General features: G+C 39.0%; 1 protein-coding gene across 1 annotated transcript in view; it reads left to right on the forward strand.

The window, feature by feature from the left end:
* Nucleotides 1-1,335: 1,335 nt before the first annotated feature.
* The window catches only part of LOC141440865 (monocarboxylate transporter 4-like), a 32,731-nt gene continuing 20,690 nt past the window's right edge, over nucleotides 1,336-13,376 (forward strand). Inside the window, exons 1-3 of the mRNA XM_074105443.1 lie at nucleotides 1,336-1,423; nucleotides 5,034-5,200; nucleotides 7,654-7,813. Coding sequence (XP_073961544.1) covers nucleotides 5,080-5,200; nucleotides 7,654-7,813 — 281 coding nt within the window. The 5' untranslated portion in view covers nucleotides 1,336-1,423; nucleotides 5,034-5,079. The remainder of the gene's footprint in view (nucleotides 1,424-5,033; nucleotides 5,201-7,653; nucleotides 7,814-13,376) is intronic.

A 13,376-nucleotide genomic window follows, 5' to 3' on the forward strand; every position in this document is an offset into this window, starting at 1 on the left:
CTTCCACTCTTTCCAAAACCTCTTCATTGGGGACTTTTTCTGTCCAACTAATTTTCTCCGTTCTTCGCCAGCACCACATTTCAAATGCTGCCAAACTTCGCTTATCCTTTTGTGTCATGGTCTAGGTCTCACACCCATATAAGGGCTATACTCCAGATAAATGTTTTGATGATATTTTTTCTTAGTGCTCCTAGAAATATTTGATGTGAGTAGGTGTTTTTTTGTGTTAAATGCCTGTTTTGCCATACCTATTCTTGCCCTTATATCTACAATTTTATGGAGTAAAAATATTTTTGGTTGGTATATATTAATGCATTAATGTAAGGAACACACTTGTAATGTAAAGCAAAAGAAAGCTCGAAAAAAAAATCAATTGAATCGAAGATAGCACATGTTTGGTGAATACGAATTTTGGCCTAATAGAGTCTAGTGACATAACACCGCGAACATTTCCGGCCCACTAACCCCCCGCGATCACTCTCAATTCGCGCCGACACATCACATTGAATGCAAATTATACTAACGGAGGGAGGGACTCAGCTGGAACACGTACAGAGAACGGCACTATGAACACAGAATTTCAATATTAATCACAATATATGCGCGACATGATAAACCTGCTGCATTGTGGCTGCGACTCCGTGCCACTGTACCGCAAAAGCTTTGTTTTCGTGACTTATTATATTGTTCATTTAAATTGGACTGCGGTTTGACTGGATAAAGTGATTTGAAATTGCAGTGATTATACACTAACCAACGTTGAATTTAACACGATAATTGTCAGAGCTACAATCACAGCAATGTGTGTGTAGGTAGTTTGATTAATAGTGTTAAAAAAATTGTATTAAATTCGTTTTGATCTGCTAGCTCACTAGCTGTGTACTGAATCAAATGTTATCTAATCGATGCGATATAATAAGAAGCTTATTATTTTATTAAGGGATTTATTGAATTCACTAACTGTTAACTTCAATTATGTCATGTGTCTAAAAGAGAAATCGTATAAAATACGTTCTTTTCAGGTACACACCACGACCCCCGCAGAATGACATGCTTGCCGTTGTCGAGTGTAACGTGAAGTGCAGTGCAGAAAAAGTAATAAAAGATGCGAGACGTGACTTTTGCTCTGATAAAATTGAACTCAAAGTGATGTGAAAAACGCAATGAAATTCGTGTCAGACCGGTGTTACAAAGTGTTATGAATAAAAACTCAAAAATGTGGATAAAATCGTTTTAAAAATGCGAAAACAGAAGTAACTTGGATGTTTTAGAAAAGTCTCTATAGAATGCGGTTTTGAGTGCGTAGTGGTTGATAGAAGATGTGGCGGCGGAGCGTGTGACAACGCGCGCCCAGCGAGCGTCGAATGCGGCGGGGCAGTGTCTACAGCGTCAGCGAGGGAGTGGAGCGGTGTGCCTGTGCCAGGTATGTTGTCACATTTAAGTTAACTTATAAAAAAACACAGGGAAGCTTAAAGTTCCATCTTACAGACTGGCTAAAACCAAAAAGTCTTTTCTGGGAAATTGCATACGTTTTTATAATAAAATTCCAAAAAATATTATAAATGAAACGGATACAAAATTCAGATCTATTGTCAAGAAGACATTAATATCAAAGGCGTATTATAAAGTTAATGATTATATCATGGACAGGGATATTTGGAAATAATTCCGATCCGCATTAGCGATCCCTTCAAATAGCGAACCTACTGTGTTAAAAATAAAGTTGTGTTAAATACTTGTGATGTATACATATCATTTAATAATATTGTAAATCTGTTTTAAAAAAATATATATACCTCGTTGAGTTTCTTGCCGGATTCTTCTCAGCAGAGGTTTTTCCGAACCGGTGGTAGTTTTTTTTTTGACATTCATAAGTGCTTGTTATAGCCTAAATTGAATAAAGATATTTTGACTTTGACTTTGAAAGCTGCGTATCGACTTCGCGCGGCTACCGCGTGAACATTGTTCAACAGCGATGCGAGATGCCGGGCGCGGCGTCTCGGTTTCCATTATATGAGCGAGCCAATGTTTGAAGGTTTGCCGCGCGAAGACCATACGCAGCGTAATACGTGTGCCTCCTCAACACATAAAGACACTTGCGGCAGCTACTGGCCGCCACTAATTGCAGGAGACATTATTAAAGCTAATTAATTGCTATTGACGCATGCGCGTTGGAACGCTACAGCTCAAACCAAAACTGCGTGAGTGATAAGACTCACCTTAGACCCCGTTCCCATTTTGTCAGAGCCGTTTCGTGTCAAATATCGCTCATTTGTACACAAAATGGAGTAGGGTAAATTTCAATAGCCTCATATAAAATATTTAGCCACTAGATTACCCGTCATTTTGTCAAGCCTGACCTGACACCGGAGAAGTGGTAATGAGCAGTAGCGTAGCATTGTAACATCTCGATTCCTACAGTTACCTATTTTTTTTTATGACGTCAGTGGCGACAAGTATGACATAGCTTATGTTGTACCATCTGCAAATAAGTGGTCTATCAATTTTTAAACAAGTTCCTATCAAATGAATATGTCGCTAAAGTTGAACTTTCAAGTTGACAGACACGTCTATTGGCATTATTGTTTTATGACATGCAAACCATTATCAACTTTATCGATAATCATGCATTTCTCACTCTGTGGGTTACCTATCGAAAATGTTCACTCCATGCCACTGGTAATGAGGTAAAAGCCAATAGCAGTCCAATGTCGAGCAGCTCTATAAATGCTACTCAACAATAGCATAGTGCAAAAACGTCATTAGACACGAGTGAGAACGAGTAACTTATATGAGGCTGCAGTATATTTTTATTAGCAGTGTTTTTGCTCTACGCCCGGATTTTTGTATATTTTCACGTATTTTAAATATTTTCATATTCTACGAAACAACACTAACCACATTTTATTTAAATTGCAAACCTTTCAAAGAATGACAGTATCTAAATATAGTTTGTTTACTATAGGTTAGGTTTTATGGAATTAGGTATGTGCAAAATGTATTGTGGAAATAATTACACATACAGCAAAAATACTAATATGAAATAAAACAGCTTGTTTTCCGCACAGCGATCTAATAATATAATATCAATGAGAGTCGTAGCGGTAAATTTCTTAAGACAAAGCGCCTACAATAAGTAATAATACGCTCCGTGCCCCCCGTTCTGGGTAATTGGACGCCCTCCACACGTCGCCATGATTTTCCTCTGCCACAAAGGACGGCATGTTGAAACAGTCGCCGTCACTGATATAACCTTATCTCTAGTTTTCTTTGCTCTTTTAGCTTTGTCGGAAATACCTCTAAGAATTTGTAACTATTTTACGCTGTTAGTTCAAATCTGCGAATACATATATGGTATAGGATTAGGGTTATACTTAAATGTTAGAATGGTTCTTCCATTCGTAGAGTTCATTGGTGCTGCTAAAGAGATAAATAAATAAATATCATGAGACACTTAACACAAATTGACTTAGTCCCAAACTTAGCAAAGCTTGTACTATATGGATACTAGGCGACTGATAAACATACTTATATAGATAAATACACACTTAATACATATTAAACATCCAAGACCCGAGAACAAACACTCATTTATACATACAAATATTTGCCCTGGCCGGGAATCGGGACCTCAAGCTTCGTAGTCAGGTCCTCTAACCACTTGGCCATCCGGTCGTGAACACACTTAGTGAACAAACTAAATAATAATGAGTAATAGTGAAACAAACTCACAGAAAAGCAGCCAGTATTATTGTTATCCAAATAAATGCAACCTTGCTAAGATATTTATTTTATCTGGCATGCTGCATTTTGAACTTTAAGACTGAGCCCAGCAAAAGAGAGAATCAAAAAAACGCATCCCTCTCTCGATTCTGAACAAACAACTAGCAGGATTTCAATTATTTAAATAACATCTTATGACACCTTTTGATTTATGTGGATGTGTTACAGGGCCAGACTGCATGAAAAGACATATGTGTCGCACAGACTTAACTATCTTACATGAGTGATCGCGGAGTAGCAAGGTAAAGGGTTGTAGCTTGTCTATGTATTGGAGAATATTTAACGGATTATTAGATAGGTAGCACTTATCTGCTTAACTAGTGATCATAATTGGAAAACTTCATTTAAATTTTAGTGATCATTAGTAGCATTTAATATTTAAACACTGTTAATAAGCCTATGAATAAATTACAAGTTTAACCGGAACAACTCTCTAATTTCCTGAATAAAATTATGACATGATTACAGAACAAGAGAGCAATACTTGTAGGTAGAGGCATAACAGTAAACGTTTATTAATTTCTCATGACGCCTGGCATCCAAGTTGATTGGTTCGTATGGTGCATCACGTTGCACTAACATCCCTATTCATTCGTGACAAGGTTTAAATTAAACTAGATTGACGTCATTGTGGATTAGGGTACGCGATATTGAATTATATGGTCCATCAGGCTAGTTATCGTGATTAGCGCATCGGTCCTCGCAATTGCTAATTTATCGGCTACTTTTAGCAGGCTTTCAATAGAGAAAAACTTTCTTGTCACATTTAGTCAGCTTAGGGCGGTTTCAGTTTAGCGTTTTTCTGCGCGTATACAGACGTTTTGAGCAAACGCGCTAGAGCTAGAATAAACCGTACGCACGTGAACGCGCTTATTTTTGCGTGTTCAACGCTCAAAGAAAACTAAACCGCACACACAAATCCCAAAACGAACTTATAGGTAGGCGCTAATAAAACGTTAGTTTTTAACTGCCCTTAAGATAGACCAATTTATAAGTATGAAAATTAAAGTAGGAGAACGCGATAAGTGAAATATTTTATTTTGCTAAGTATTCAGAAACTTTAAGAATTCATAATTCTAATTTTAAGGAACCGATGTCTTCGTCAATCAATTTGCGTTATAAAGACATACGTTATGAAGCATTATACTTATTTGTTAGTAAATATTTTCGTATTACCAATGAAACTCTATGGCCCCTATTTTCTTTTGGGTAGTATATAACCGACTCTATGACAGATGTGTTGTGAACAGGTAGCGAGTGCGCGGGCGCGGGTGCGGGTGCAGCCATGGCCGGCTGATGGAGGCGGGCTGGTGGTCGCCGTCGCCGTCGGCGTCGCCGCCGCCGCCGCCCCGCGCCCCGCCGCCGCGCTGCCGGTGCCGTCATCTCTCCAACAGCTACAACTGCCTGCCGCATTATGGTATTCGAACGCCATTCCTAAGTTAGATAAAAATTTATTTCAAGATTGGTTAAGAAGTATTACCTAGTACCTATAGAACTTTATTACTATATAATACTCCCAAAAGTACCGATAAGGTATTTCAGTCAATATTTCTTGAAGACTTGATAATCTATGCAGATTGTTAGTTTGCCATTCTAAATAAAGCGGAGGCCCCCTATTTTCTTTTGGGTAGTATATAACCGACTCTATGACAGATGTGTTGTGAACAGGTAGCGAGTGCGCGGGCGCGGGTGCGGGTGCAGCCATGGCCGGCTGATGGAGGCGGCTGGTGGTCGCCGTCGCCGTCGGCGTCGCCGCCGCCGCCGCCCCGCGCCCCGCCGCCGCGCTGCCGGTGCCGTCATCTCTCCAACAGCTACAACTGCCTGCCGCATTATGGTATTCTACTTAAGACATTACTTACAGATAATATCGTGCTGACATTTCACTCTTCTAAGTTGTTACACTTGACTTGACGACCAGATAGTAGAATGATTAGAGGGCCTGACAACAAAGCATGAGGGCCCGGATGGAATTCCCGATTTGTTCTCGGGTCTTGGGTGTTTAATATCTAGGAACTTAAGTATGTTTATCCGTATCCTAGGTCGATTGACTCTACATATAGAAGTCAGCGTCTTCTATCTGTGTACGGTTGCTATAAGTTGTTAATCATGACGATTGATTGGACTTGACTGCAATAAATATTTCCTAAACATTTTCTACACTTTAATACTAGTTCAAATATTTTGTGCACCTATACTTACAGCTCCAATGTTTATGACGAAGACAGATAATATAAACTGATATTTTTTACCCCTAACTCTAATATTGTAGTGCTTCAGTGTCAGAGTGAACTTGTCAAACTACGACACTTTAGGTGCACACGCGGGAGAGCTGCTCGGTTTAAGTACACTTTGGCGGGATAGAGTTTCCCAGAACGTTTTAACGTAACCATATAGTATGAAGGGGTATATAAATAACCAATAGGACCACATCACATTACATCTTTCAGTTGTAAATTATGTTATGGTTCACAACGCATGCAATGAGGGTTTTCACAGAGGCGAAATATCGCTAGATGGCGTTAGTGTCGTGAGGTCCGTTTGACGTTTACTTGCGATTGGCTCATTTAGTTATTTACCGGTTAAATTTTAACCAATCATCATTGGTTTGCTCATGATTGGTTAAGATGGCGTCATCTAGAGATATTTCGCCTCTGTGAAAACCCTCATTGCTCTCATACGCTATTGTTAGACTCAAGATATTTTAATCCTGTTGGTAATCTCAGTTGAGATGTATTACAAAATGCACAGAATAAGAAAGAGGATATTTCACTATATTTTATTTATTAGGCAACTGTTGACCAACTATACAGTCTCTCTGCCATATGCGAAGGCTATAGGTTTCTCAGAAATTTGTGCTAAGGGTATGATGTATGATATCCACTTATTAAGATCGTTTATTGCGCAAACAAGTTACTCATCGATTACCTACTTCTCTAGTCGAAAAGACGAAAAGCAACAGTGAAAAGTTGAAGTTGATATTGAGTAGACCGTCCTCGGAGTACCCTCATTCTTGCACATCGACTGCGTGTATTGTCACTTCAGTATTCCCTAGCCTGCCCGTGATCATAACGCTAGTAGGTGCATCGATAAATTGGACTCATTTACAATAATTATGGTCTACATTACATAGCAATGTCAAATGTGGCTATTTGACCATGAATCTAACGTTTCAAAGTTACCTCGATGTTTCGTCTACCCGTGGCCTCAATCGCTGTGTTGAAACTTCGAGTTAATCGCGAGTAAGTTCCGAGTGTGATATTAGTAATGACGTTCGATCATTGAAAACTGTTAGTATAACTTCCGCCCTGTATTTGGGCATATTCACTTTAATTACCCTTTTTTTCAGAATGGACGCTGTTTTGCAATACTGAGTCAACCCACTGTCATTTTGCAATACAATGTCAACTGTTAAAATTATTTTCTAAGGGTTGACATTGTGTTGCAGAATTAATCAGGGTTAACACACTATTGCATAACTGCGTCAATTAGATAATTTTGGGTTCTTCTTACTCAGAATCACGAGCATTACGTATACTTAGATTTTGTAGAACAAAAAAATGTTTATCCATAAAATTTTTACCCATATTATAATCTGTATAAAAGAAGTCACAAAACTGTCAAAAAAATGAAGGATAGGTACTTTTTTTCTTAGTCCAAATCAAGTGTACCAATGATTCTGACTAAAAAAAAACCAAAGTTACTGAGGACCTACTCCAAAATTCGAAAAACGAAGTTCGTATCGTACCATCCCTCTCACTCTCGTATTAAATAGTATAAGTGTCAGAGGGACCGAACGACACGAACTTCGATTTTCGAATTTCGTAGTAGCCCCGCTGAATTCTGAAAAAATACGTGTATTCTATCGACCAGATGGGTGGGCGACAGGCGCGGAGGGCGAGGAAGAGTCGACGGTGGGCGCGCTGCGCGAGCGCGAGCTGCGTTCCCTGCACCGCACCGTGCCCGCGCTGCGCCGGCGGGAACTCGACACGCGCGCCATCAAACACCACTTCTACCCCGAGGGGGGATGGGGGTAACTACTTAAATTATTATTTTCACTACTCATGCTCATAAAATGTTACTTTAATCTCTGCATATCGGGACTAAAGCTCCTTATTAATCTCTAGGGATTAAAGTTTTTTTTAAAATTTACTCTAGAAACCCCTAAACAGCCAATCACGGCGTTTTTTTATAGAGGATTATCGCCATTTTCATTCATTGTCATGTCAGTTCTTAATCACGAAAAACTTTTTCACAAAAAAACTTTATCACGAATAGACTTTATCACGAAAAGATCATATCACGAAAACTTTATCACGAAAACTTAATCAAGAATAGACTATATCACGAATAGACTTTATCACGAACAATCTTTATCACGAAAAATCTTAAAATCACGAAAACTTTATCAAGAATATGTCATTACTTTTTGGATTCAAGATGACGGGACATTTCAAGGCCGGGAATCGACATGGATGTCGTTTTCGGCTAATTTGGCAGCGTTAAATGCGAATTTGATATTATTTTTTGGATCCAAGATGGTGGATGACATTTCAAGGCCAGGAATCGACATGGATGTTGTTTCCGACTTATTTGGCAGCGTTAAATGTGAATCTGACATTATTTTTTGGATACAAGATGACGGATGACATATCGAGGCACGAAATGTCATAGGTGTCGTTTTTGACTTTGTTTTTGACTAATTTAGCAGCGTTCAGAGTAAATTCAACATTATTTTTAGTTCCAAGATGGCGGATGACATTTCAAGGCCGGTAATCGTCATGGATGTCGTTTTGGACTAATTTGGTAGCGCTAAATGCGAATCTGTCATTATTTTTTGGATCCAAGATGGCAGATGACATTTCGAGGCAGGAAAACGTCATGGGTGTCGTTTTCGACTAATTTGGCAGCGCTAAATGCGAATCTGTCATTATTTTTTGGATCCAAGATGGCGGATGACATTTCGTGGCAGAAAAACGATATGGGTATCGTTTTTGACTAATTAAGCAGCGTTCAGCGTAAATCTAAGATTATTTTTTGTTCCAAGATGGCGGATGACATTTCAAGGCCGGATATCGTCATGGATGTCGTTTTCCACCAATTTGGCAGCGCTTTCGCATTTATAATATATCCCTAAGTAGGGATGGTATTTACGTATAGCCTTGTTTATAGTAATTTATTACGGCAAGGCACTTACCAAAAAGAAACGAAAAAGATATTCAGTATTCACTATTAGTAGCTTAGGTATATAAGTATAAATCTGAAGCACAAATCAGTTGAACACCAGCTACACTTTGAAGTTCCTTTTTCCAGCTCGATCGGCTTCGGAAGCGAGAAAATAAAAACAAGCGCCGTATTCAGCCTACACGTGCACCGCTATTGCACTAAGCCTGTTCCTGTGCGCCATCGCCATCTCTTCCCATTTGCGACTATTTGCGTCCATTCATTCTTAGCCGTCTATTGAGATATCTGATTGGAGAACAGCCAGCATTGTGTACTCTACTTTTTATACCACAACGGAAGAAAACGAGCGTGTTGGTCGCCTGATGTTAATTAATGACTATAGATTGGGTTTTGGAATTTTTTGTATTTTTTATTTCAATTCCAAATTTTTTGTTACTTTTACGGTCATCCCGTAAAACCCATGTTGAAAATACCTACAAACTAAAATATAGATGCATAGAAAACCAAAAAAAAGTAGCAAAAAATTTGGAATTGAGATAAAAAATACAAAAAGATTCCAAAAAGCCAATCTTAATTTGATTGCCTAATAACGACATCTCTTGTACGGGTGAGCGGTTAGTTCCAAATAGTTCCAATGGGGTGCTGAAAGTTTCTCGATGAGGGCTACAGAATAGATGTCGCTAGTGTCGCTGCTTTAGTGGCTAAATAAGAAAACAAACAAGCTGAGATATGTGGTGCATAGGAGAAATTCGTATCTGTATCACTGTCCAGTGGTGGTGTAGCGGTATAGCACGTGGCGCGGAATGCCGAGGACCTGGGTTCGATACCCAGCGCGGCGCTGGTCTTATTTTTCTGGTTTTTCTATGCATCTATATTTAGTTTGTATTTTCGGTAATGACTAGGTATAGTTCAAGCACGCTTGCAATGGTACAGTTGGTCTGCAAGATGAACTTCAATGGCTTGATTAATGGTACAGTTGTCGTGATGAACTAACTCCGAATTCGTTACTTTTACGGAGTCTTTTGTGATGTAGATATCCCTCTTGTCCCGGTGGTGTAACCCACGCAGCGCTGCTTCCTGTCGCTTCTGCAAGATGAACTATTGGCCCAACTCCGAATTCGTTACTTTTACGGGTATCCCGTGAAACCATATCGATATCGTGTCTAGACTCTTGTCCGGCGGTGGTGTAGGGGTTATAGCACGCAGCACGGATTGCTGAGGACCTGGGTTCGATTCCCAGCGCTGGTCTCTTTTTCTGGTTTTTCTGTGCATCCATGTCTCAGTTTGTATTTTCTTTATTGGCATGTATTGCAGATTTTTTTTTAAACTCGCCTTCAGACACTGGTATAGAGGTACTTAATAACAACAAACATGATTAATAAATGAATAATCTCCTCTATTCATAATTTATTGTAATTGAGAGCTTTAACCGCTCGACGCGCCAAAGTTCCACTCGGTTCAATCGGATTCATCCTTCTATTTGTTTATTTAAATGAAATCGAGTTTTCGGTTTCCATTCGAACCGAACTCGTGAGCGGAATGAATCCCACATTTAACTATTTTAAGCTCTCCAACTTAAATGATTTGGATAATGTTATAAGTTTTACTCGATATGGATTTCCAATTTTATACGCAGCTTTCGACTTAACCTTATTGCTGAATTAGTGAACGTACCTAAAGTTTACTAATTCAACTACATTAATAACTAAATTCACTGACGCATCACGATGGTTCTGTGTCACAACAACAAGATAGCAGCTGAAGTAACAAATTACCTACTTGATACTAAAATGAAAATACACATCATGGTGTTTGATGTCATCATCATCATCATCATCAGCCTACAGCAGTCCACTGCTGGACATGGGCCTCTTCCATGGCGCGCCACAACATTGTCTTCAGCCCCTCGCATCCATCCGCCGCCAGCGACCCTCTTTAGGTCGTCCGTCCACCGTGCCTCAGGACGCCCTACACTATCGTTTTACAGTTAACGTCGGTGGTGCCACACTCGAAGTTGAGCCTCAGTATGTATATCTTGGTCAGACTATACAACTCGGTAGAAACAACTTTGAGAAAGAGTTTTGATGTCAATTTTATGCTAATTATCATCTCCAGGGCACACAAATCCAATCGCTCTCAGCTTTGTATCACAAAGGAGAGGGCTTGAGCTGAGAACTGTTGTTACCATGCGGGCCCAGTGCGGATTGGGAACTTCATATACACCATACAGTTGCTTCTCAGGTGAATGTTAGTTTCTTCAGGATATTTTCCTTGACTGAAAAGCTCATAATAAAATTTTGTTAATGATTCAGTATAAATACTAAGAGGTATTATTATCTGTTTAAGAGGCCATACATAAGTATCTATGTAGGTCAGTACACTATGCTCCCATGGTTTTTTTCGTAGACTTCATAAAAGGTTATCAATCCGATTGGTTTGTGCGTAATTATCTCAAAATTGTACAGTTTTTGTAAATATTAGAAAAAATATTTTATTTTTTTATGTTACGTTGTATTATAGTAAGTTAAAGATTTTACCAGATTTTACGTAGTTAACGATACTATGAGTTGCGCTGTTAGGTAGGTACGCTACACCGCAACACAAACAAATACAACGTCTTCGGGATCCCACTTTTCCTGCAGTCACAGAAGTATTTATTTTAGGACGATTGGATTCGTGTCCATCACAGTCACAGTATTCCCTGTTGCCAAATCGCGATTGATAAAACAAGTTTGGAGAAAAGCTATTGTCGGGAGACGAGGATGAAAAGGTCGAGTCAGGTTCACACTATCCGTCTCAAATGGGAATATTTGATGTTATTCAATTCATTCTTATTAAATTGGAATAGATTTGTTATAAAATTGGCTTGAGCCCAATTAAATCAATAGATTTTTGTTCGCGTGAGTTTTTTATCTACTATAAAGATTTTTTAAAGCGAATACCATTATACTCGTACTGATTCAAACTATAACTTTTTCATTTACCCGCGGTTTCGTTCTTGTGGAAAAAAAGTGCTTGTATGCTGTGGGAATTGTGAAAAATTCCTTCGTAGTGCACCCCTATCATTCTCAAGAAATAAATATGTGTCAAAACTTAAGCTTCTAGCTCCAATTGTTTTGTCTGTATATGCGTTATCTATCTGTCAGCCAGTCATTCTAACCCATTTTACTCCTTATATAGATACAGTCGAATGCAAAAATATATATACAGCCTTAGCGTCAAAATATGTATAGGTACATCGACCTGATGTTTAGTGGCATAAAGGTGTATAGATATTTTTGAGGTCTTGGTAATAATGTATATATATTTATGCCCTTGACCGTACTAGCTGGTGTCTCCGAATTCATCAGCGACGATTATGCTATTTTGCGAGATGAAATCTATCCTATGTATTTCCCATGGTCTCAAACTATCACTATACCAAATTTCATCTAAATCGTTTCAGCGGTTTAAGCGTGAAGAGGTTACAGACAGGCAGACAGAGCAGAGAGTCAGAGGGTTTAAAAGGCCGATAACGCACTTGTGACTCTTCTGGGGTTGCAGGTGTCCATGGGCGACGGTAATCGCTTACCCCCCCTATTTCATAAAAAAAGACAGTTACTTTTGCATTTATCATTATTCGTATATGGATAAGACCATGCTATCGACTTAGCCTAAAACAGATCTAGTGAAAATATTTCTGCTTTCGTTATTTATGCTATTTGCAGAACAACCAATATCCGGTACTGCCAGTACAAGTTTAAGATAAGACAAGCAAGTTTAGGTAAAATGTACAAGAAATGTGAAACAATATCAGGACTTAGGGACACTCCAGCCACACGCCATGTCACTACATGTCCGGCTCAGATAAATGGCAAGACAAGCCACCTGACGCGAACACGAATCTTAAATTTCCCCTGCGATTCGTAGATAAAGACAAACGTACTCATCGGTAGAACGTGCCAGGCCCTATACTACGAAATGCAAAATTCAAACTTCGTATCTTGCCGTCCCGCTGACGCTAATATGATTTAATACGAGAGTGAGAGGGACAGTACGATACGAGCTTCGATTTTTGAATTTCGTAGTAGCCCCCCCGCGACTAACTAAACGATGACAAAACCGAACTCGAATAAGTATGGGTATTTTTGGATGTGAAGCTGCGGCTCTTTAGTTCAAAATTTAGTTATGCAAGTAGGTAATTAAGTATTTATTATTGGCAAGATAAAAAATGTGGATTTTTAAAAACTTTGAAATTTTGTAAATTGTAATTTTTGACTCTTCCGACTTAAAAGGTTGCCGCGACCCCTGACTTACGGTCATTTTTTAGCCACCATCCAAATAACGACATTCAGATATACAACAAATTGATTAAAATCACTTTTTTTTTCGATTTCAAACATGGAAATGCCGCAAGCACACTTTTGCATCGG

The sequence above is a fragment of the Choristoneura fumiferana genome, chromosome 23, assembly GCF_025370935.1.
Source record: "Choristoneura fumiferana chromosome 23, NRCan_CFum_1, whole genome shotgun sequence".
NCBI lineage: Eukaryota > Metazoa > Arthropoda > Insecta > Lepidoptera > Tortricidae > Choristoneura > Choristoneura fumiferana.